This window comes from Biomphalaria glabrata, chromosome 7, assembly GCF_947242115.1.
Source record: "Biomphalaria glabrata chromosome 7, xgBioGlab47.1, whole genome shotgun sequence".
Lineage (NCBI taxonomy): Eukaryota > Metazoa > Mollusca > Gastropoda > Planorbidae > Biomphalaria > Biomphalaria glabrata.
Window position 1 is genome coordinate 26,466,042 of NC_074717.1, and position 26,294 is coordinate 26,492,335.

The 26,294-nt window shown below is 34.2% G+C and overlaps 2 protein-coding genes across 2 annotated transcripts; one reads left to right on the plus strand and one right to left on the minus strand.

The window, feature by feature from the left end:
- On the plus strand, positions 1-9,507 carry LOC106061536 (phenylalanine--tRNA ligase, mitochondrial-like). Its single transcript, XM_013219705.2, has 6 exons — positions 1-754; positions 1,393-1,552; positions 1,797-1,928; positions 4,752-4,912; positions 5,908-6,024; positions 7,158-9,507. Exons 1-6 carry the CDS (start codon positions 164-166, stop codon positions 7,323-7,325), a joined length of 1,329 nt encoding a protein of 442 aa, XP_013075159.2. The 5' UTR covers positions 1-163; the 3' UTR covers positions 7,326-9,507.
- LOC106061535 (uncharacterized) lies at positions 8,651-25,800 on the minus strand. The gene is made up of 6 exons (XM_013219704.2): positions 25,495-25,800; positions 23,773-23,796; positions 17,791-18,029; positions 16,712-16,800; positions 15,482-15,614; positions 8,651-10,627 (listed from the first exon to the last, which is right to left on the minus strand). Exons 1-6 carry the CDS (start codon positions 25,573-25,575, stop codon positions 10,558-10,560), a joined length of 636 nt encoding a protein of 211 aa, XP_013075158.2. The 5' UTR covers positions 25,576-25,800; the 3' UTR covers positions 8,651-10,557.
- Between the last annotated feature and the right edge of the window lie 494 nt (positions 25,801-26,294).

Genomic DNA, 26,294 nt, shown 5'->3' on the forward strand with positions numbered 1-26,294 from the left:
TCGAGATCAAATGATCAAATCCAAAACCGGATGTTTTCTTTTCGTAGGTCAAATACTGTTTACTTTCGTTTTCCACAAGATTTAGAAGTTGACTAGTAGATTTTCAATAAATAAAGGATTGAACTAGATTTGCTGATAATCTAGATTTATTTTAAATCATACAATGATAGTTAGACAATTTATAGTTTTGCAAAGTTTGGCTCGTGGTTCTTCCATTGTAAGACCATGTGCATCATTCCATTACTGTTGCCATCGTGCATCCAAAAACAGGACTGCTCACAACTTTGGTAACACACTTGAAATACTTGGCACAACTTATCCTACTGATAATCTTACTAATGTTACACCTGCCGTTTTAGAAAAGATTGGAAAAAATCTCCATAATCAGTTTAATCATCCACTGCAACTTATATTCAAAAGGATTGAATCATATTTTCATAAAACATTTCTAAAGCGTGGTAACCCACTGTTTTCTTCTTATGATCGGTTGAGCCCAGTGGTAACTCATGAACAGAATTTTGATAGCTTGCTTGTCCCAAAGAATCATATAAGTAGATCACCATCAGACACATACTATATAAATTCAGAGTATATGTTGCGTGCTCACACATCTGCTCATCAAAGGGATTTAATACAATCTGGACTTGATGCTTTCATTGTTGTTGGGGATGTGTACAGACGAGATGCAATTGATGCAACACACTATCCTGTTTTTCACCAAATTGAGGGTGTGCGGTTATTTTCTGATTTTCAGGTAAGTTGTTACAAAAGGAAACAAAAATATCTGTAGGTTGTTAATGACAGTTTATTGATGAGATGGCTGCCTGGTTGTGTGGTATATAATTCATTAATTGCTTCAGACTTACGTCACAATTAAGAATTTGTTTTCTTACTATGACAATCTTTGATACTATGATTAAATGAAGATAACTACAAATATTACTCATGTTGTAGCAAATTCATGTCAGCATTTAAAGATCATGAAAAAAAAAAAGATGATGAAACCAGTAATGAGTAAGGTTTGACTATGCAGAATGCTAAAAAAATAACTTAGACAATCCCATCGTTGATTAAAATTTGATGAGATTTATTTTTACAATGTATTATATATATTGTGTAATGTATTGTACAATGATATGTGGATTGTTTCCAAGAATTTGAATGGTTAATTTATTTTTTAATGAACATATTTTAAAAATAAAAGTATATTTTAATTCAGCAATACACAACAACAGCACTACACAACAAAAAGCTGTTTATTATGTTATGGATAGATTTCTTTTGTAAAATAGGGAATGTTTATTCAATATTTATAATAGGTAGTGCAAGTTTCAATTTGAATGTAAACAAAATGTTTCACTGATAAATAATTTATGTGTACGTCATCACCAGCTTTTTAACTCTGGTTCTGATTCTAAAAGTGTAACACTTTTTGAGAATGGATCAAGAGATGAACATAAACAAGAGTTTCATACTTTGGAAACATCAAAACTAATAGAACTTGATTTGAAAAACTGTTTAGAAGGACTCATGAAACATCTCTTTGGCTCAGGTAAACAAAGAAGTACCAAGTACTAATTAACTTTTGTTTCCCTAAATCAAGAGAAACATTTTACATCATTTGTCATATATAGAAACTAAATATTTTATATTTCTGTGAAAAAATTGTATTACACACTTTTTTGTATCTATCTTTCTTTCTTATTTATACCGGTTTATAAACCGAGAAGAACTTGAAAAGTAAATATAAATTTAATGAAAAATGATTTTATTATTGTAACTTTTTATAACTGCAGAAGTCACAATGAGATGGGTCAATGCTTACTTCCCTTTCACTCATCCTTCCTGGGAATTAGAAATTTATTATCAAGATGAATGGATAGAAATGTTGGGCTGTGGTGTCATGGAGCAGAAGCTGGTTCATTCTGGTTAGTTGTTTTTTTTACATCAATAAAATAATGAATTCATACTTTTTGTTTTAGGATATAATTCTATGAAATATTTTACACTTTTAACTCTTTCTCTCCTAACTGATGATACCAGCGTTGATTCCACCAGAATCTGGTAAATAATTATGGAGAGAAAGAGTTAAAGGCATTTTAAAAAAAGGTAAAATAGATTTCCACACTTTCAAGCAGTGTTATCAATTGAAATGTAAAAGTCTGTGGTAATGTTGACATTATGCAAGCTCAGAGTTCAGAATTGAGTGCACTACTAATAATACAAACAAAAAGATAGTGTAAATATGGAAATCTAAAGATCATGTTGGTCTGAGTACTGCTACCATCCATAAAGTAAACAAACTTTGGGTTACTGCTACTGCTATTCAAAAATATTTATTATCTCTCAGTATGTGACTGAAATTGGGAGAACTGTGAAAATATTAAATCACTGATTAACTGTGTCTCTGTCATCACATCATGGTGCCCTATAGATAGTGATGGGCAAAAGTTAACTAAAAAGTTGCTAACTTTTAGTTTAACTAAAAAAAATTAGTTAAGGCCAAAGTTTAATTAAAAAATAAAAGTTTAGTTAAAATCCTAGTTTAATTATTTTTTTTTAGTTACAAACTAAAAAGTTTAATTACAAATTTTACAAACTTTTTTAACATACATACCAATAAATATTTAGATCTATGTAATTTGGAGAATATATATAATGAATAATAGAGAGGAGAATAAACAAGAGGGTGCACAGGTCACTAGAAAACCTTTTGACCTTTACCCTATAATGGCCGCTATTCCCGCCTTTTCAAAAAAATACACGTGTTCATTATATTTCTAGCAAGTTTCGCTGCTTGATAAATCCTGATTCTATAGATCTACATTTTTCAGCTTTTTATTAAACACCAGTGTGTTTCTGTATAGCTGCAGGCAAAGAATTTTGCTTTACTATAGATCTCAAAGAAAAGTCGACTCTTTTTATTTAAAAACTTTTACTAGTAACTAGATCTAGAGTTAGAGTCAAGTGACGTCAAAGTCTATAGACAATTAGTATTATTAGTTTAGTATATTACTACTGAATACTTATACTACTATTAGATCTAGATCAATAGTCATAATAGTCTATATATTTAATTATTTTAGTCTCTTAGTCTTAAGTAGAGTCTAACTCTAACTCTTAGTAGTCTTAGTCTTAAATCTAGATGTAAATTTAAAATTATAAGTCAATATTATAGATCTATTAAGTGAAATCTAGATCTATATTACTTTACTTTATTAGACTATATCTATTAGTATTAGTTTAGAGATTCTTGTCTATAACTATAATAGGCCTATGTAACTATTCTAGAATTAGAGTCTAGATTAGATTGATTAGATCTAATGATCTAGATATATCTAGATTACTTATTATACTAAGACCAAAGATGCATAGATGATAGATCTATAATACTAATAATAGTCGTCACTATACTAGATCTAATACTAAATTAACTAAATCTAGACTAGATTATACATCTACATCTATGATCTACTTCTATTATAATTATACTTATATCTACTATCTAGATCTATTAGATCTATATCTAGTATTATCTACTAGAGTATATAGATCTAAATACCCATACTTAGTTATAATCATAATTATAATAATCTAAAATGTCTAGATCTAGAGTTACTAAGATATCTACTAGACTCTATCTAGATTTTAGATCTAATAGTAGTAGATCTAGTAACCAGTATTTCTTAGATTATTTTTAGATTAAAATATTAATTATTTGATCTAGGTCTAGGTCTAGTAGCTAGATCTAATTCTAGATCCAGATTATATTTCTGATCATTTCGTTTGTAGAAGATATTAGATCCAGAATATTCTAGAATCTAAAGTTAGTTAGAGAGTCAACATGCAGTTTTATCATTACTTCTAAAAGGTAACTTATAATACTTATATTAGAACTTCGACAATTACTTCTAATTACTTTCTACAATAGTATCATTCTAGTGATTCTATTAAGATCTACATATATCCCATAAAGACATTTAAATATTTTTTCATGTGCACAAACATTTTGCTAAAGAGATTGGTTGTGCTTTATACTTTATATTTTCATGTTTGGCTGTTTCGTCCTTAAAAAAGGTCAAAATAGTTAGTAAAAGTTTAACTAAAGTTTTTTAGTTTAGTTTAACTAATTTTATCAATTTGTGATTAACTAAAAGTTTAATTACTTTTTTTTAGTTCAAACTTAGTTTTAGTTTAACTAAAAAAAATTAGTTTAGTTCCCATCACTACCTATAGACCACAAGGTCTGAAAGGGTAAATTTACTTTTTTTTTTTTTTTTTTACTGTCATCACCTAATGGGACTACGTCTGAAAAAAAATAACAACACCAATGTGATGCTATTCATAAGCCAGTTCTATTAAAAAAGGTACAATTATAAAAACAGAGACTCAGCAAATCTAGTTGCCATTGAAACAGAAGAGGCTTGAAAGTTAAATTACCAGCCCTCTTAAGAATTCAATCTCTTGTCTTCTTTAGACATTTTAATGTATGTAAAATGTATTATTTAGTCTCATATTGATTGATAAACAAAATTTGGTTGTACTTACCATTTTGAACTATTTCCAATTAAAATACAGTCTAATCCAGTTAATCAGACCACAAATGGGGACATAACCAGTCAAATTCGACTATATTAAAGATTTTTTTGGGGGTATTTAAGATTCAGTCCAATTAAGTAGCTGGCTTGATCAACCAGTTGTCTGATTAACCAGATTGGAATGTATTATGTTTCTATATATATTTTTTATAGCTGGAGCATCTGACAAAGCTGGTTGGGCATTTGGCATGGGGCTCGAACGACTGGCAATGAAGTTGTACTCTATACCTGACATACGTCTCTTCTGGAGTACTGATACTGGTTTCTTGGGTCAGTTTGAAGGCAAAAAATTTAATGAAAATATTACATATAAGGTAAGGTTTCTCATCTTGTATATAAAAAAAATATTCTTTATTGAAGACTAACTTTCTTAAAGAATTATGTCTTTCACCACAACAGGTTCTGTTTCTAAGGAATAAGTGTGTTATGCTTGGTTTCTCATCTTGTATGAAAAAATTATTCTTTATTAAAGACTAACTTTCTTAAAGAATGGTGTCTTTCACATCGCCATGTTCTGTTTCTAAGGAATAAGTGGGTTATGCTTGGTATATTAAAAAATTACATCATTATCCTTAAAATGGTGTATTATAGTGAAGTTTCTATTAACTCTGCTTAGACTTAAAAGATATATATCCTATTTTAACAATGGATTAATTTTTCATAAAACGTAAACTGGCTGGATTCAGATGTTTCTTTTTTTTTTTTTATAGAATATTAACTCTTTTATCTCCGTAATTATTTTTCCACGTTCTGATAGAGCATTGAATTTTTTACATTTGCACATTCTACCCTGTTATCATTAAACTTTAATAACAGTTTTGTTTAAAATCAGAAAACGTTACCTTTGGTATAGAATTATAGGAGACTGCATGCTCTTTTTATATAACACAAATAAAAGTTTATAAAACCAGAAATTAATTTAATCTAATAAGGACAAATAAACGATGGTATCGTTAATTAGGAGAGTAAGAGTTAATTGTTACCATTGTTTTGATTGCCATTACAGAATGGCTGAAATTGTATAAAGCAAATTTTTTTGTGTGAGTTGGAAAGACATTAGGGTTACAGATATCCTTTCTCTTAAAGTCATAGGATTGAGGAAATATTTCACACACATAAAAAATGTGTAACAGAAAATAGTACAAATTTAGTAAAATTATCTCCTTTCTATAATAAAAAAAAAAGATTTTTAAAATGGTAACTTTGATTTGAAAGTCGTTATTAATACTTTTCTTCATAAAGTTATTCAAAGGAATAATTCATTTAATGATGAGCAAATGACTAAAAACATTTTTTTTGTTTCCTTTAGAGTGTTAGCAAGTACCCTCAGTGTGTTAATGATATCTCTTTCTGGATCCCAGATAATTATTCCTCCAATGACTTCTATGATATTGTCAGATCCATTGGAGGGGATCTGGTGGAGCAGGTACTTTATAGATGCAAATGCGGTTTTCATTAATTTTGTTTAGTTTTATCACTCAGTGTAAAGGTTATGTTTGTGGTTAATGTGTGTAATGTTGAAGAATGTCCACTTAACACGTTACAGATGTGAATAGTATACAAAGACTGGAGTCGATCTTCAGCAGACATATATGAGGTTTATTCAATAATAATAACGTACTGCACTTCTAGTCGTTACATCAAAATATCCAATTGAAATATTACTACATCTGCATAAATGCGGCATTAAATATACAAGTCCTTTAAAATATAACTTCACTACTAGAATATATCTGCATCATAGTGGGTAATAATAAACTTCAAGAATATGTATCCAGCTCTAAGTACAGAAAACAACTATTAGAAATATGTCTACTGTCTCAAATGACTTCAAGTGACTACTGTCTTCGGCTGCCCAAAAGTCAATTCAGTCATTCTTACTTCCTCTTTCTAAATCAGAGGTTTCACATGTCTTTCACCCTCATGACTTGAGGTGAACATATAACAGGCAATGTCAACCCAAACTGTGACACTCAGCCATGGTAATTAATTCTTTCTCAAAGGGGCCAATAGATTGTCTGAACACATCTATTGGCCCAGTTTCTCTGTAGCAGCTCCTGAGTTTCCTCTTCAGGGAGCATTACTCAGATGTGCAATATGTTTAGCACCAACTCAGTTGAAGAAGGGAATGCCAAAGTTATTAGTCCCAATGCATAGGAGACTCCACTTGATTTTTTTTCCTTGAGGTTGAGGCAGAGGAGATTTTAAATCAAAGTACTCCTCAATTTGACAGTATAAGCACTTCAATGTTTGTAGCATTTTCTTCATTACTAAATATTCATGTACTTAACTTTAAAGAAAGTAATTTACTTTAAAGCTCATTTGACCAATTTATAGATAGATATAGTTCTTTTTTACTACTTTGTTAATTAGAATATAATAAATTAAATCTTAAGTATTTGCCTCATAATAGTGCAAAGAATAGATTTTAGATTTGGACAGTAATTAAAAACCTTATTCTTTATTTTACAAAACATGAGGATGCACATTGGTGGCATATTATGTTGGTAATAAATAATGTTCACATGTAAAAGTAATGTTTACATGTCCTACTTCCAGGTCAAACTAGTTGATGAATTTCAGCATCCCAAAAAGAAACGCTTCAGTCATTGTTACCGTATTGTTTACCGACACATGGAGAAAACTTTGACTCAGGAAGAAGTCAATCAAGTTCATCAGCAGATTGAGTTACTGGCTGCTTCCCAGTTAGGTGTTGAGATTAGATAGTATAATACTATTGTAGGGTTAAAAAAAAGACAAAAAAATGAAGCCTGCAATACTTTAAAAAAAACAAATTAGAATAAAAGTGTTCTTTTTAATAGTTCTTGTATGTGATGTTTTATTCTAACATGCATTAATATAAAAGTATATTATTACAGTGTAACTTTTCTGACTTTACACATTTTCATTCTAGACTCTTAGTTACGTTGAATAGTCATGACCTAATATAAAGATTAAAAAGCAAATGGCCAAATGGGAAATATTTTTGTACTGGCTTTTTTTTTTTTTAATTTAATAATAAAAGAATAATTAAAGAAACTTTGAAACTACTTATTAGATATTTTCCAGCTCACATTCAATATTCATATTGGCAATACATTGTCACACTAACCTGAGATATTGTATCATAAAGTCAAACTTTCAAACAAATTCTTTAGATTTTGCAATTATGTCAATTTTTTTTTTTTAAATTAGTTTTATTTTGCTGAGCACATTGAGATCAAAAGAAAACTTAATATTTTTTCATTATTAAATGCTGCTAAATTTATAAAAGATGTTTCAATGAGCATTGAAGCAGTAATAGTTGTGTTTTTTTTTAAGAAAAATTGTGCCATTTTGTTCCTTGCAAAGCTATAAAAGGAAAGAAAATTTACTTTACACATAAGCTATTAATAATTATCTTTCTAATGAAAATCTTTAATCATTATTAGTTCTTTCATTAACTTTTAATGATACATTGCATTGTTTTTATTATGTTTTTTTTTTTTATTTTATTTTTAGGGTTTCATCAATTAAATTTATTGTACATTTGAATAGTATAATGGAAGTGACCTGCCAATCAATAAAATATTGTAAATATTATAAATATAAAACAGCATTACAGTTCTTAGTTGTTCAATCTGTTGGATGTAACTTGAAAGCTGCTTCTTATTGAATCGTACTGAATACTTATACATTATTTTTCTGACACATATCCCTTTGATAAAATGACTTTTTTTTTTCTTTATTGGTGCATTACTGAAGATTTTTCTGAAATTTCATTTTGGAATTCTCTGGCCATAGCCTAAAAAAAAAAATAATAATTGTAATTTTATTGTAGGATGACAATCTTAAAATTCCCATCAAATAAACATATTAAACAGAATAGTTCATCACTACATATCTTAATTATGAGATACCATCATCTTTTAGACTATTTTTGTGACTGATCATGATGTAATCCCATGTCAGGATGTTATTTGGAGAGTAGTATTGTCTCCTCAGTATTGTGTCATATGCAGATTCAGAACAGCCTCAATGTCTCTGTTTGAACACAGTGAAGAAACAAAGTGTTGAATATATTTTATTTGAGTTTATTGTTTTCAAACTCAGTTCAATAAAACAAGTAATCCAGTGACAAACAAACAATAAAATAAAAATCTCTTGTACAAATAGAATAACTTGACTGACATAAAGTATTATTGGTGAATCAATAAAACACGGTGAAGATACTGATGATTAATCCATCACAGAATACTTGGAACAATGGCTAGATATCTAGCTCTTTTGTCCCTTATACAGTAGTGTGCTAAGACTTTGCTGAATTGTTTATGTCATTGTTCGTCTTCTTTTCAACCTTCTTAAACTTGTATCTTTACCTACCATCTTTTCTAAATATGTCTAACTTACTTCAATATTTCTTTAAGGTTTTTAAAGATGATTCAGTTTAGCAGTAAACAACTTCTTTTTCCTTTTGCATAAACCCACAAAGTGACTGAATAGCCTGGTCAGCCCTTTTCTCCAGTTGCACACTAAGGCGTGACAAGCCAGCTCTTGGTTGGTTTGCGCAATGAGCGACTGTCTTTCTCTTCTGGCTTACACATCAATGTGTGACATCCCATGTCAATGTTTTTAAAATTAATTTCAATATATGAAATGTTATGTTGACTTTAAACATATATTAATACATAATTCAAAGTTGAAAATGTGTTTTTTTTTAAAACTATCTCTACAAAACAGGAATTGAAGAAAATTCTCATCTATATTTTTGAAAACCAGTGACTTGGCAGAATTTAAGTCATTGGTTATTATGCATGACTGAATGCATGACGCGAAGGACGTAATCATCTTCTTTTTTTTAAGTAACATCTGTATTATATAAGATAAGATTTCACAATGTAATATAAATGAATAAAATATAAATTATTAATTTTGTTTTGCAATCTTTACTCCAATTGACTTTAAGAGACCATTTAGATGAAACTCATTCAAAAGTTAACAAGGTTACAAAGACAGTTTGTGTGGAAACAAACTCAAAATCGGCCCCCGAAGTGGTCCACCCAGGCAGGCTTCAATATTTTCAGAAAGAACATCCAAATGAAATTATATCAAAGACAAATGAGAGATAAGAATGGAGAAAGAAGGTTGACAGATCTTGTGTAGTACCAGCAGATCAAAGGATAGGTGCAAGTGAATGCAAAGTTAGATGTGAACCTGGCCTAACTAGTTCCCCTTTCAGACCTTGTGGTCTATAGGGCAGATGATGTAAAGCTCACCTGTTTTTGTGGCCTACGGTTAACGAGGGTGTCTTGTAGCCAACACAACGACCAACCGCCTTTACTTTTCCCCAACTAATGTCAGGTACCCATTAGAGGTGGGTGGACTCAGAGGCGCCCAAGGATTCCGAAGTTGAAAATCCCAGGATTCGAACCCGGGACCCTCGGTTCGGAAGCCAAGCGATTTATCGCTCAGCTACCGCGCCTCTCCTGGCCTAACTGAAGTCTTTTAATTAATGTAATTGTTTTGAAAATGCTTAATCACTTATTCGTATCCTTAAAAAAAAAGATTTCCGCTAATAGAAAAAAGTTTCAGGAGAATGAAGTTTACAAGATTACTATTCGTTTTAAATTAGGTCTAACTTATAATGTATACTAAATAGCTTTTTCTCTTTAAAAAACTGCTTGCAAAACAGATTTTAAAAACTAGATTTTTCGCTTTTAGGAAAAAAAAGTAGCCGTTGCATCAGAACTTTGAATGGTCTAAAATATTGTGATTTCGGATTTTCAATATCTTTTCTAGTTTACGAGATCTAAACGGGACAGACTGACAGACATTTGGCACAAAACTAATAGCGTCTTTTCCCCTTTCGGGGGCCGCTAAAAAACAAACTGTACATTAATCAATTGTGTAGCTGCCATCACAAACACAACATGTCTTGTGTATCTTCTTCACGGCCAATTAGTGTTAAGGCTTCAATGGCTTATATTTGGGCTCTCGTTGTGGATGCTAGATCAACAATCACCATACCACCAGCATTGACCCACTGAAAACTAAAAAAAATTATAAGTTAAAAACATAATACTAGACAGTGATTTAAATTCATTTTTGAGGCGCTATATTGACCTAGCAAATTCATAATTTTATTCACCTAGAGATTTGATAGCTTTCTCTAAGCTCTGTGTAGCAATGAAATTGCTGTAGATTGGGATTCTTTTTTGAAACATTAAGTTTTTATATGAAGTTAGCGCAATACACATTATCATCTTTCTCCCTCTTTCTCTCACTCTCTTTCTCTCTCTCTTGTATATATGTTATACAAGTTTTTACACAGGATTGGCAGCTGTGCAGGGTTTACAAAATTTATTTTACTCATAAGCATAGCATAACGGAAACTATGGACATTCCGGTGGGTCTTTACACGTCCTATAGATTTACATCCCGGTGAGTCTTTACACGTCCTATAGATTTACATACCGGTGGGTCTTTACACGCCCTATAGATTTACATACCGGTGGGTCTTTACACGTCCTAGATTTACATACCGGGGGTCTTTACATGTCCTATAGATTTACATGCCGGTAGGTCTTTACACGTCCTATAGATTTACATACCGGTGGGTCTTTACACGTCCTATAGATTTACATACCAGTGGGTCTTTACACTTCCTAGATTTACATACCGATGGTCTTTACAGGTCCTATAGATTTACATACTGGTGGGTCTTTACACGTCCTATAGATTAACATACTGGTGGGTCTTTACACGTCCTATAGATTTACATACAGGTAGGTCTTTACACGTCCTATAGATTTACATACCAGTGGGTCTTTACAGGTCCTATAGATTTACATACCGGTGGGTCTTTACACGCCCTATAGATGTATATACCGGTGGGTCTTTACAGATCCTAGATTTACATACCGGTGGGTCTTTACATGTCCTATAGATTTACATCCCGGTGGGTCTTTACAGGTCCTATAGATTTACATACCGGTGGGTCTTTACACCTCCTATAAGTTTACATACCGGTGGGTCTTTACACGTCCTTTAGATTTACATACCGGTGGGTCTTTACACGCCCTATAGATTTATATACCTGTGGGTCTTTACAGGTCCTAGATTTACATACCGGTGGGTCTTTACACGTCCTAGATTTACATATCAGTGGGTCTTTACAGGTCCTGCAGATTTAAATACCGGTGGGTCTTTACAGGTCCTATAGATTTACATGCCGGTGGGTCTTTACACGTCCTATAGGATTTACATACCGGTGGGTCTTTACACTTCCTAGATTTGCATACCGGTGGGTCTTTACACGTCCTATAGATTTACATACTGGTGGGTCTTTACACGTCCTATAGATTTACATACTGGTGGGTCTTTACACGTCCTATAGATTTACATACCGGTGGGTCTTTACACGTCCTAGATTTACATATATATATATATGTTATACAAGTTTTTACACAGGATTGGCAGATGTGCAGGGTTTACAAAATTTATTTTACTCATAAGCATAGCATAACGGAAACTATGGACATTCTGGTGGGTCTTTACACGTCCTATAGATTTACATACCGGTGAGTCTTTACACGTCCTATAGATTTACATACCGGTGGGTCTTTACACGCCCTATAGATTTACATACCGGTGGGTCTTTACACGTCCTAGATTTACATACCGGTGGGTCTTTACATGTCCTATAGATTTACATACCGGTGGGTCTTCACACGTCCTAGATTTACATACCGGTGGGTCTTTACACGTCTTATAGATTTACATACCTGTGGGTCTTTACACGTCCTAGATTTACATACCAGTGGGTCTTTACAGGTCATGCAGATTTACATACCGGTGGGTCTTTACAGGTCCTATAGATTTACATGCCGGTGGGTCTTTACGCGTCCTATAGATTTACATACCGGTGGGTCTTTACACGTCCTATAGATTTACATACTGGTGGGTCTTTACACGTCCTATAGATTTACATACAGGTAGGTCTTTATACGTCCTATAGATTTACATACCGGTGGGTCTTTACTGGTCCTATAGATTTACATACCGGTGGGTCTTTACACGTCCTATAGATTTATATACCGGTGGGTCTTTATACGTCCTATAGATTTATATACCGGTGGGTCTTTACACGTCCTATAGATTTACATACCGGTGGGACTTTACATGTCTTATAGATTTACATACCGGTGGGTCTTTACACGTCCTAAAGATTTATATACGGGTGGGTCTTTACACGTTCTATAGATTTACATACCGGTGGGTCTTTACACGTCCTAGATTTACATACTAGTGGGTCTTTACAGGTCCTGCAGATTTACATACCGGTGGGATTTTACAGGTCCTATAGATTTACATGCCGGTGGGTCTTTACACGTCCTATAGATTTACATACCGGTGGGTCTTTACGCGTCCTATAGATTTACATACCGCTGGGTCTTAACACGTCCTATAGATTTACATACCGGTGGTTCTTTACACGTCCTAGATTTACATACCGGTGGGTCTTTACACGTCCTATAGATTTACATACCGGTGGGTCTTTACACTTCCTAGATTTACATACCAGTGTCTTTACAGGTCCTATAGATTTACATGCCGGTAGGTCTTACACGTCCTATAGATTTACATACCGGTGGGTCTTTACACGTCCTATAGATTTACACACCGGTGGGTCTTTACATGTCCTAGATTTACATACCGGTGGGTCTTTACACGTCCTATAGATTTACATACCTGTGGGTCTTTACACGTCCTAGATTTACATACCAGTGGGTCTTTACAGGTCCTGAAGATTTACATACCGGTGGGTCTTTACAGGTCCTATAGATTTACATGCCGGTGGGTCTTTACACGTCCTATAGATTTACATACCGGTGGTTCTTTACACGTCCTAGATTTACATACCGGTGGGTCTTTACACGTCCTATAGATTTACATACCGGTAGGTCTTTACACTTCCTAGATTTACATACCAGTGTCTTTACAGGTCCTATAGATTTACATGCCGGTGGGTCTTACCCGTCCAATACATTTACATACCGGTGGGTCTTTACACGTCCTATAGATTTACACACCGGTGGGTCTTTACATGTCCTAGATTTACATACCGGTGGGTCTTTACACTTCCTAGATTTGCATACCGGTGGGTCTTTACACGTCCTATAGATTTACATACTGGTGGGTCTTTACACGTCCTATAGATTTACATACTGGTGGGTCTTTACACGTCCTATAGATTTACATACCGGTAGATCTTTACACGTCCTAAAGATTTATATACCAGTGGGTCTTTACAGGTCCTATAGATTTACATACCGGTGTGTCTTTACACCTCCTATAGATTTACATACCGGTGGGTCTTTACACGCCCTATAGATTTATATACCGGTGGGTCTTTACAGGTCCTAGATTTACATACCGGTAGGTATTTACACGTCCTATAGATTTACATACCGGTGGGTCTTTACACGTCCTAAAGATTTAGATACCGGTGGGTCTGTACAGGTCCTATATTTACATACCGGTGGGTCTTTACACGTCCTATAGATTTACGGTGGTCTTTACACATATTACAAATAACTGTGTGGTTGTGAAGTATAGCCTACATTGGAAAGCTTTATGAACATCTCATTATCTATCTATAGCCTCCTTCAGCCGCCAAGCGACTATGGATCATCTCATGGAAATGAGACGAATGCCTGGGCATTAGCTGTGGTCGGAACGATGTCGCCCACACATCAATTCCCCCCACTCCACGCAGCTGATGTATCCACAGGAACGGCAGTGCCGATACAGTTTGGGGTCAGCGGCGTCGCAGGTTCTGCCAGAGTGTAGCACATCTCATTATACACCTTAAGAAAACATATAACACCAAATAGCGATGCGGCCGAGAATCTTGAATATACCAGTAATCAACTTTGACAAGTAAGTAATCAACTAAACTAATTTGCACACGCAGGGCATGTGAGGGTTGTACGATTTTGTAATATGTGCGCGTTATACGCGTTGCGGGCACCTACAATTTAGCCTGCTCTACAGAAGCCTAAAGCTAAATTAAAATTATATCATTATATCTCTTTTCATATATTTTGATGGGTTCAGCTCCGCATTTTACTCCACATACACACTTCTGTTTAAGATTAATTAGTAAGAGTAAGCTTCTTAAAATGCATTGTGCACTATATTTTACAAGTTACTCTTTATGTTTCTTGCAAGTTTAGATTTTTTGCAATATATTTTTCAACCTCTTCTACTCATCCACTCGTCATCATCAAATTTTGCATGCAAGCTATTGCTCAAAGACAATACACGAATCAATCAAAACATCAACAAATAAGTTAATCGGGATTAAATCATTTAGTTTTATAGTGAAAATGCACTAAATCAAGGGGAAATAATTTAAAGATATCTAGAGCAAAATAAAACAATTAATAAGTAATGTAAAGATTATATCAAATACTGTATGTAAATAAATCAATTGCAAAGAAAAAAAAAATAATGATTAGAAAATAAACAATGTCTTAATTGCCATTTTCACAAATGATTTTATACAAACGTTCTTTAAAAAACAAATGGTAGGCCTATTCGCTGTACCGTAATTATCCCAACCCGTCTTTCCAGAGATCCCAGAGTACGTGTACCACGTGCTGTATTCTTTTCGTACCTTGTGGATGTCTCTTCAAATTTGAAGATAATTACATGATATTAACTAGCCCAAACCTGCAGCAGGGGATTGCAGCGTGCAGGGGCTTAATACGGGATCATCGAACGACAGTCCAGAGCGAGTAGGGCCTACCGCACGACTGGGCATTACTTATAGTAGATCTACAAACAGACTGAGACTCTCTCACAGAGAATGTAACTTGTGTGTAGATGTGTATACATACTTATAGCCTTTATCCTCCAGATATTGATTCACTGCCAATTTGATTCTGGGAATGCCATCTTTACTGTGCAGGCCTCGCCCAGTTACAATGTTGATATACCTGTGGTTTTCAGTGTAGCAACTGTTTTTATAATCTGTAGACATCAGATGTTCAAGTTACTTAATACGAATGTCATACACATTGGAGTGGAGGACGATGTGTTGTTTTGTGAAGCTGGAATATTTACCTCTCGTTGTTCAGTTTAACAAATACTATTTTTTTAATTAAAGTAGCTTGTCATCTCTTATTTACCAGCGTAATAGATTAACATTATTTGGATACTTTTTTAGATGGCCAAGTGGCATGCCTGGCTTACATCAACTCACTCAGTCTGGCTGGCTGGCTATCTTTCTGTTCGGTGTACACGTTATTTCTCCCACGCCCATTCTCAGATCAAATTGAAACTTGCACAGTTATTCATTGGCGTCGACAAGACATGATTCAACACAAAACTTTAACCAATTAGTCAGTTAATTACTAGTAATTATTATAATATTATTTTGTTTCATACCAACAAGGGAGATTAATCCTTCAGTATTCACAGATATGGCTAGACTAGAAGGGTTTACGGTTTAGTCCACTTAAATACTTGTTAAAGCTATTTCACCCTCACGCATTGTACGATCAAGCTGATACTTCAAACAATTATTTATTATACCTAAGAAAACATAAATGAATAAAAAAAAAGTTACAAATTATTCAATTAATTATCGATTGAGATCGAATAAGGGAAATAACTTCTTCATTATGTATATATAGTTGTATGGGAGGAGTTTTTCCTTTTAGATAAGCTTTGTTTTTCTTTTAAAGGTTTTTTTTTTTTTGTATTCTGCTTGGTAATGTTTTTCTTGTTATGATGAACTTCAGCTTTGTCGAGGCTTCGATAGTAATGAAATATTACTCGTTAAAACATATTTCTATTTAATGCAAAATAAGTAATGGATAACATTAAGTAGTGCTTGCAGAGTGAGGACGTAGAGTTTTTATTCTTTAAATAGTCTTTCACATCTGCTCATCTGTATTTTAAAAAAGTTAATATCTTCATGTTTTAACATTAGCAACGAGTGTTATTATAACAGTTAGGCATGTGCTCGTTAGGGGAGAAATAAAGACTTTAGGATGTGAAGAGTTGAATCCGTTGTTGTAGCTCTGTCAGTTGTGAGTGAAGCACTGCCACTGATTTATACTTACCGTTTTGTTTTAAGCGTAAATAATCCTTGACAAGAAAGATAGCCTCCCTTACAGTGTAACGGTGGAGGTCTATAGTTTTATCGGGGTCTCTGTAGAAAATGAATATAAGGTAGATGTAAATTTACTTTAAAAAACAAAATAACTATCCAAAAAGTAGGTAACATAGTTCACGTATGCCTGTGTCTACCAACATGTCGATGACAATTTGGATAAAACAAACCCATCACCTAAATTAAGACTACGACCGAGACCAGATGAATGTTCTCCTCTGCTGTCTGATTTGGCTACGGCCATTGGAGAATACAATTCTTTGGGATTGTACGCCTTATTGTCATCTAATATATAAAGTAGAATGTAAGGAGTATGTATGTCCCGCATAGAAATCGAAACCATTTTACCAATCTTAATAAAACTTGGCATACATATTCCTTAGGTCATGGCGGAGATTGTAGTTTATGTTTAATGTCCCTCCCACAACCGGGAAGGGGCCAAAAATAAAATAAAATGCCTAAACTTTGTAACAAATCGGATAAACCCGTTTTCACATTGTTTTATATTTGATATGAATATGTCGGCTGAACGAGTAAATCCATTTTCACAATCTACTTTTATTTTCGTGCCAAAATATAAATAATCTGAAATAAACATTTGCCGTGTTTAATAGATCTAAATCCAATCCAGTAGATCAGTAATACCGAAACTAAGGTCCGCAGGCCGCGGGTTATATCCGGCTGTTCTAATATAAAGCAGAAAGTAAGGCGTATGTATGTCTGTATGTCCCGAATACAAATCAAAACCGTTTGACCAATCTTGATAAAAGTTCCTTAGATCATGGCGGAGACCGTAGTGTATGCTTAACATCCCTCCCACAACCGGAGAGCCCTAAAAATAGACAAAAAGTACCTAATTGTGTCTCTATTAAATAGCTGAAAATATAAATGTTTATTTAAAAATAATTTTATTAATGAAATAAATAATACTTGACTATGAGAAAATAAATCTATTAATATTTAAATACACGAACACATAGTAATTATATCTGGGCTTTCATTGAAAAATGTTTTTTTTTAAAGGCCTACCTTTCCCTGCCAAAACGCCGTGTAGTAATTTGAGGGAATGTCACGTCATGAAACTGATCCCAATCAACGGAAGGTCGTGTGGCTGTGTTCTGGTTCCATAGTAAATTGGCTGCAGAGATACGTTCAATCCTTGGTCGTTCAATCCTTGGTCGCACAGGGGGTGTCGCTGGGATTGGATGATTGGGCAGAATCTGATTTTCAACATCTTCAGAGGCTTGTTTGAAATACTGACAACAAAGCTGTTCAAAAAATTAAGTTAATCGCAAGCCCCGTGATTTTGTTGCCCTCTTGTCTGCATATACGGAAATAAATTTCTAAGGAATACAAAAAAACAGATAGGTTCATGTTATAGGTTCGTATTAGGACCAGTGTCAGATTTTATTAAGTGGAGGCCCTTTGAAAAACTTTTGTGCTGGCCCCCACCATGGGCGCCCGCAGGGGGGTACAAGGTAGTGCACTTGCACGGGTTGCACCTTCCCCCCCCCCCCCTGGATTCTGAGCAGCCAAATTCTAACCTTTTTTTTTCTGCACCATCTGATCAATTAAAATTCAACTAGCAACTGAACAAGTAGTGATTCCACTGGTGACTAAAGTACAATTGTAGTAGACTCGCCTATGCTTATCAGGACTCGACGGCTGACCATCTACGCGCACCCCTCTGAATTCTGAGTAGTCAAATGTTCCTTTGAAATAAAGTTAATAAGGATAAGCTATTACTGTAATAAACTAGAATAGGCCAATCTGTATGTGAGCTTGCGCTCCCAGAGCTAGTTTTATATGCAATTTTGGCTATTTTTTAAATGTATTTTTGTTGTATAGGTTAGAGCTATTTTTATATATTTTATTTTTATAGGTTAGTGTCAGTTTTTATAATTGTACTTCCGCATATTTATATAGGTTAGTGCGGGATAGTATAAAAGGGATGTACTACATGCTGTTTTAAAACAGTTGAGTGTACATTTGACCAGTGGTCAGTACTATATCTGTCTCTGTGACAGCTGAAGATCTTTGTGGTCTGTCGTCTAATTATATTTTTATTCTGTACCTGGGACGGCCTGCTATTATTACTGCTGTGTTACTGCTTTTAGCTGCTGAATATTACTGTTTTTAGCTGCTGCAATTACTCTGCTGAAATAGCGGCTGCTTATAACTGCTGTTGTAAATCTATTCTAATTCTAGGGAATCTAGTGTTATTTTCTAATTTTGTTCTGCTATAAACAGCTATTGACATTATTGATAGATCTAGTATTGTTATTCTTGCTGTAGATCTAGAATCTAGTGTTATTTTGTTTCTGCTGTTGATAGTTTTGTTATTGTTTCTGTAGATCTATTCTAGATCTAATTCTAGGGAATCTAGTGTTATTTTGTTTCTGCTATTGTCGTAGTATTGATAGTTTTGTTATTGTTTCTGTAGATCTATTCTAGATCTAATTCTAGGCAAGCTAGTGTTATTTGGTTTTTGTAGTGTAGATCTAGGTCTAGTGTAGTAGTTGTAGTGATTTAGTTAGATAGTTGGTTTGGTTAGTTTGTTAGTGTTTGTAGTGGTGTAGATTTAGACGGTTTTAGTTAGTTGATGGGTTCAGTAGTAGTGATTAGTCAAGTTAGTGTATATATTATATTTTATTATTGATTTATTTTGTATGTAAATAAAGTTTCTTTTTGTTTTATTTATCGTAAACTAAAGTTTGTTATCTTGTTTTCATTTAGTTAAGTTAGTATAGTTAGTTGTCTGGTTACTTAGGTGACTCTAGCCCGGTGTTTCTCAAACTTTTTTGTCTGCCGGCACACTAAAAAAACTACAAAAATTTCGCGGCACACCACGAAGAGCAATAGTTGTTTTATAATAAAAAGAAAAAAAGATTTGACCTGTTTTTGAGAGCAAATGCGATCTAATCGAGGCTTCAAAGTCGACAAAGAAACTCGCATTTCATTGTCTATTGCAAGAAGTCTCTCTCTTTTCTTAGACTTGATTTCAGTCAGTGCTGAAAATTCAAACTCACAAAACCATGAAGATGCAAATGGAAGAATTATTTTGATTGCTTTTAAACTGATTGCATGATATAACTTGTTGATTGAAATCCAAAACACATCCAAGCTTTCTCGGCAAAACTTGACTTTAGAACTGCATCGTTTTTTAAAATCAATGAGCTGCTCTTCTGCTTCAGTTGTAAGATTTGTAGCTTCATTGTTTCCAAACTGTTGGAAAATAATGCTGCAATTCTGACTGCAGGTGTGTCAAAGTGTACAGAATTTCTGGGGTGAATCTTTAGTTGAAGCACATTCATTGTAAGTAGGAGAAGCGAAGACACCTTTCAAGATCTTACTTTGCCTCGAAGACAATTTTTTCACCAAATGACTTCAGTTTTGAGGATGCAGTGATGATGGTTTCCGATGGTCCTTGAAGACTTAAATTCACTTAATTTAATTTGTCAAATAAATCAGAGAGAAATGTCACCTTAACCCACCAGTTCTCGTCATGAATAGAAAATCCAAAGTCTTTTTTTTTTCAGCCTCCAAGAATGAAATCAACTCAGCCTTGAGTTGGACGACACGCTTAACACTTTTTCCCCTGGAGAGCCAACGAACGTTGGTGTGATACAGGATACATTTGTAGTCTCAATCCATTGCTTCACAAAGCTCTGAGAAATGTCGGGATGCAAGCGGTAGAGATTTGATGAAGTTTACAACTTCAATCACTTGATCCAGAACAGACATCAAATCTTTCGGCAAAGATTTGAAGGCAAGAGCTTCTCTGTGGATCATGCAGTGAACAACTAATATATTTGGATTTTCTTGGATTTTCTTGACGCACAAGAGTGATGAATCCCTTTCTATTTCCCTGCATGGAAGGACAGCCATAGGTGCAAACGCTGACACAGTTTCTCCACTGTAGATTGAATAGCAAAATGTTTTCGTTCACCACTTTAAAAATATTTTCGCCTTTGGTGGTAGTCTTTGCAAAATAAGAATTCGTTGACACATTTTTCATCCTTTATGAAAAGCTAGCAGCTGGGCTTTGCCACTAACGTTAGTGAATTCATCAACTTGAAGAGACCACAGCAGAGACACTTCATCGTCAGTCATGTCTAAGTGTTCGCAGATTTGATCTTGTCAATCTGTCGATAATTCTTCAATTCTGCGCGAGATAGTATCATTTGACAAAGGAACTTTTTAAACTTTTTTCGGCGGCATCGAGTCCAAGGATAGTTTCAACAACTATTGCTAAAGCTGGTGCAATGATTGATTCAGCCTCTGTGTGTGCTTTCTTGCGTTTTGCTAATAACTGAGCAACCTTATAACTTGCAATCAATCCCTTTTCTGGCAGCTTTAGGTAGTTCGTAAGTTTTTAGCTTGTTAATTTTGTTGAGCCCAGGTGTTTTCAAAGTATTCCTTCGGTTGCGCTTTTACAGCTGGATGTTTTGTTTCCAAGTGCCTCTTCAATTTGCTTGGAACAAGCGCCTCATTCGACAGAGTTGCATTGCAGATCTGACAGAATGGCAATGGAGATTCTTCAGGTCCCGATGATATGAAACCATATCTTTGTACCTTCGTTTGGTTCCTTGCTTTTCATTTAAAGCTTTCGCAGTTTCATTCTTGCTAACGTATTTCTCCATGGATAAAAATGAATAATGCTTATTGATAATTTGTTATTATTAGCATACACCTAAACAATTGAAACATGAAACACATCGCTTATTATTATCGTTACCAATTCAAGAACTGCTGTCAATGCTGTGCGTCTGCTAAGTCGGCCAACATTTGAGTCAAATAATAATATATTATGTATAGTGGACAACTCCATAACCTGAAGAGCTAACAGCCCTTTCCGTCACTATGGAGCGACCCACTACTTTTACTGTCGTTGTAAGTGGGAATGTCATCGCAACGTAAAATAAAAATTTAATAGTAGACAGACATGTGTAACGCTGCACGTGTGGCGTTCTGAAAACTCCCGCGGCACACCAGCAAATCTTCGGCGGTTTGAGAAACACTGCTCTAGCCCCTTGGTCACCATACCGAGGTGCACAGATTGAGCCCACCCAGTAGTGCTAACATCTGCCTACTGTTGGTAAATTTTAATGTTGAGCAGCAGAGAATAGGCCTCTCCCACTCGCGCCTGCCTGACCTGCTCACATGTAGTTGGTTGTGACGAATTTTTGTTCATTTGCACATATTTATAATTCTAATTATATTTAGTAAAGACCTAGAATATGATAAAAGTGTTGTTTTTTTCTTGGATGAAAAATCCTTGCTAGCCATCTTTCGATTTGATATATGTGAAAGATATTTTGAGCAAGATTGAAGAAAACAGTCATCTTGGTACATGTATTTACGTCTTGCGGAATTGCGGTCTGTGTGAGTACTCGATAAAATAGCAGGTGAAAGTCGTCCACCAGTTTACCATAGAAGAGATATAAGAAAGTTCTTTACATATCATCGACCTTAATGACGTTTCATATATACATAATGCTGTTGGTGTCATCAAGAAGAATATCTATTTCTTCCGTAACAGTCCCAAACGAGAGCGTTGGTGCTAAATTTACCTCATTTGTATGAGACACAATTGACTGAGAAATACGAATTCATTCGCGCTTTAAGCCACAACTTTGAGAAGATTTTGGCGTATTTTAAAATAACGGTTGTAAGCTAAACTAGACAAACTGCATATGTTTAATCAGTTCCTGCTTCTCATGTGTTTCTGATTTGTCTTTTAATAGTCGTCAATTATTCATCTCTTCTAGAACCAGTTTCCGGGATGTTGCAGTCTGTCCATATTAGCATAAATGGCCGCTCAACAGCACATAAATGACACAATCCAAAACCAACTTGACCATGCCAAGTAACACTTCAGAGATGGCATCTTGAGGAAGGGAACACTGCAGGCAGACAAACTCGGTATTGAGTTGGTGCTACCGAATATTTGCAGTCGACTGACTCGCCGAAAAAAACCAACATGTTTGGATTTTTGGGAATATTAATGAAGACGGCTTTACATTCCGTATATTGATTCGTTAGTTTCTTCAATTACGTTTTGCTTTTCAAGCAATAATAATGCTCAGTTCAACCTGTTTTGTCTACAACCTAAATCGATGCAAGATTTGCAACATAAAGAAGAATATCAGAACTGCCAAATAAGCGAAAAGCAATTCAGTAGTAAAGTTATTGACACTTTTGGCGGCATTTGCATTTTTGATTTGATCGACCGTTGGGATGCACGAGCCGAATGTAGATTTTTCACTTGTCACGAAACAAGTATTTACTTTAAACTTAATATCACACAGATATTGGGGGGGGGGGGGGAACCAATTATTTTCTTTAATATTCTCTGTAATAAAAAAGTTGAAGCTTCGACTTTGAGCCATAGGTGGCAACTTGCACACACACCCCCCTGCAAAAAATCCTGCGGGCGCCCATGGCCCTCACCCTCTTCCAGCTTGAATATTTAAAAATGCATTAATAGCATTAACAAATCAAAATGCAAGTCATATTTGAGAAGAAAGAGAGTGTTTGTACATTTCATCTCATTTCTATTCTTTTCTTATCTCTAATAGTGCAACCAACACTAGGACATAATCTTGTTTCAATTACTTTTGATTTTTTTTTGTACTCAACAAGCTCTTCAAAGGTCTTACAGTATTTGTGTCCCAAGTCATCGGTTTGGCAAATAATATTCTCCTACTTATCAACTTGCATTTCTGAGAGTTTTGCCAATATTTACAGACATGAGTTAAAGCAAGCTTACACAGAACTAACCAACCCTAATTGCAACAAGATCTGTATTCAACTTTAAAAAGCTCTAATAACATCTGCGTCGCATTTAAAGCAAGCAATGTTGAGATCGATGGATGCGTTATTATAGCAGTTATAGGATAATTATTTGATACATTGCCTTTCAACAACAAGATAGGAGCAATGTGGGCAGTATAATTTAAAATGTTTTAGGGTAAATAAACGTGTATTTTTTCTAAAAAAGTATCTTGCCTTTATTTTCTTGTACTTTATTAGCTGTGGAAAAAAAAACAGGAAAAAATTAGGCTAAGAGACGTAGGCCTCTCTCTAAAGACACACACTGCATATTCTGGGAATTAAGGTGCTTTTACTTTTTACTAGTTTTTACCTCACTTTTCAAAACCCATTTTTTTTTTAAAGTCTTGAAGCAAATAATGACATTTTACATAGTGAATGAAAATAAGGAAGGATCATTAATGACTGACGTGAAGTGAGGTAAAATTATGAAGAAAATATGTCTTAGGCTACATGACTGTGTCGGACATGACATCATTCAAAGTGAGCTAAGGGTGGAGAAAAAACCAAACATTTGCTATATGGTTAGAGTAAACCTTTTATTATGTCATCAATTCTAAACAGACAAAAATTAAGTATGGGGCTATATAGGCTAAAGTTTGTATTAATGTTTTAAAAAAAGAATATAGCTTATACTAATGGTGTTAACAATCAAATGAGTTAAACAATCGGCCGATCAAAGAGATATCAGTTTCTGTCCTTCTTCATTATCCCCTTTGCATTTGTTAACTATATATATAAATATAAGCATCGTATGTGCAGCACTATATAGCACTATATAGACCAGTGTATTGTAAAAGTATATATGGTTATTTAAAAAATATCCGCAGTTTAACTCGTAAATAACGCTTTCTTTAATAAGCTGTCTGGTACGACACCTTTATTACCACGAAAAAAAAAACAATCTGTTGCTTTTGTCTTTGTAGTTGTTGATTGTTATATTAAATCACGTGACCAATCTCATTTCAAAGTTGAATCCTTCATTCTTGAATTTTTTCTAAGCTCAAAACCATTTCAAGGATCTAGATTTTTAATCTAGATCTAAGAACCAAGATTTTAACTGGCTTAATATGTTATGTCAAGAAAATATAGTCTGCTACAAAGTATTTAAAATGAATAGGTGCCACTGCGAGTTTAACTAAGTGTTCCTCTGCGAGCTTAACTATGTGTACCTCTGCGACAGTCTGCGAATGCTACAAGACTTTATTGATAGTAGGCAACATATTTTGTTTACTGCATTAACCTTTTACCTTTCGGTTTCCAAGTGGGTTGATCCGAAATTGGTCGGACTATCCTTTTTCTATTCAATTTTAGTTTTGAAACAGAAAGTACACATCTTGATCTTGCGCTTAAATATATAGAGATAAACCTTATTTTTTTAACATTTGAAACAGGCTACTTGCAATTAGTCAATTGTTGACTTGTAGTTTAATGTTATGGGGCTCAGATTTACTGTCACCAAAAATTTGAAAAAAAAAACAAAAAAAAAAACATATGAATTCCCTTTCAAATTCTGATGGATTTTGCTTATGTTTACTTTATAAGACAGAGATTTATTTCTACAAATTTTTTTTTTTTTTTGAGCTGCGTTAAATGTATTCCTCTCGCTGTTAGATCTATTGATGATCATGTTACTGTATTTTGAAATGAATTACTAGCACTCAAGTTTACATTTGTATCAAATAGGCTATTCATAGTTCTTGACATCTAGATTCTAATCGCTTTGACATATTAGAAATGAGTTCAGCTGAATTTGATCTTTAACTTAAACCATCAAAGTTCTTATTACACGATCAACTTATCTTAAAAACCATTGTGTACGTTTTTATATTCTTCGTAATGTGTATTAAACTTTTTATTTTCAATCAATAAAACAATATCCCAAAAGAATAAACTCACCAGACATAGAGTTAAAAGTAATATTATAAAAAGAGCAGCCCCTAAACAGGCCAATAGTATCGTTAAATCCAAGTCCTCCATGTTCACTCTCCTAACGGTAGGCCTACTTACAACTAAAACGTTAATAAATCGATCTGTAATTGTAGAAGACACTCTCTATCGATATCTCGCAGACCTGTTCCGTGAAACGACAAGAAGAAAACAGACGTAACATACTGATAACAACTTTTTTTTTCTTCTACATGATTCCTTACAAGTCTAAGAAAATTGTAGGCCAATATAAATGTGTGTGCTGTGTGTTTCAATGGTTTGTTGAAGTAGGCTACACATATGTCTGTCTATACCAGGGGTCTCAAACTCATATCAGCATGTGGGCCACAGTGGAAAGTAACAATCAGTCAGCGGGCCACACCACGAAAAGAGAATGTTTTTTCATTAAATTTTACAAACACTACTGTCACTGCAGTTAAATGCTAAAATAAAAATTTTTTATAATTATTAATTACATTTATTGTAGTTTATACATGCACAGGCAGTTTAGTTTACTAAAATAAGTTGACGTTGCCTCTGTCACTAATAAAAAAAAAAGCAGAAACTGTAGTTCCCCCCCCCCCCCAAAAAAAAAAAAAAAAAAACTATAATTACTAGGCCTACTGCAGATTGCTCGTCACTCATGTTTCTGTCCACTCAGCTGAAAGCGTTTGGCAGAGACCAGACCATCGATGTTAGACCTGAAGTCGCGTGTAGTGGCAAGCCGCAAGGTTGCTCTCAGATGCTCATCAGTCAATCTTGATCGTAAT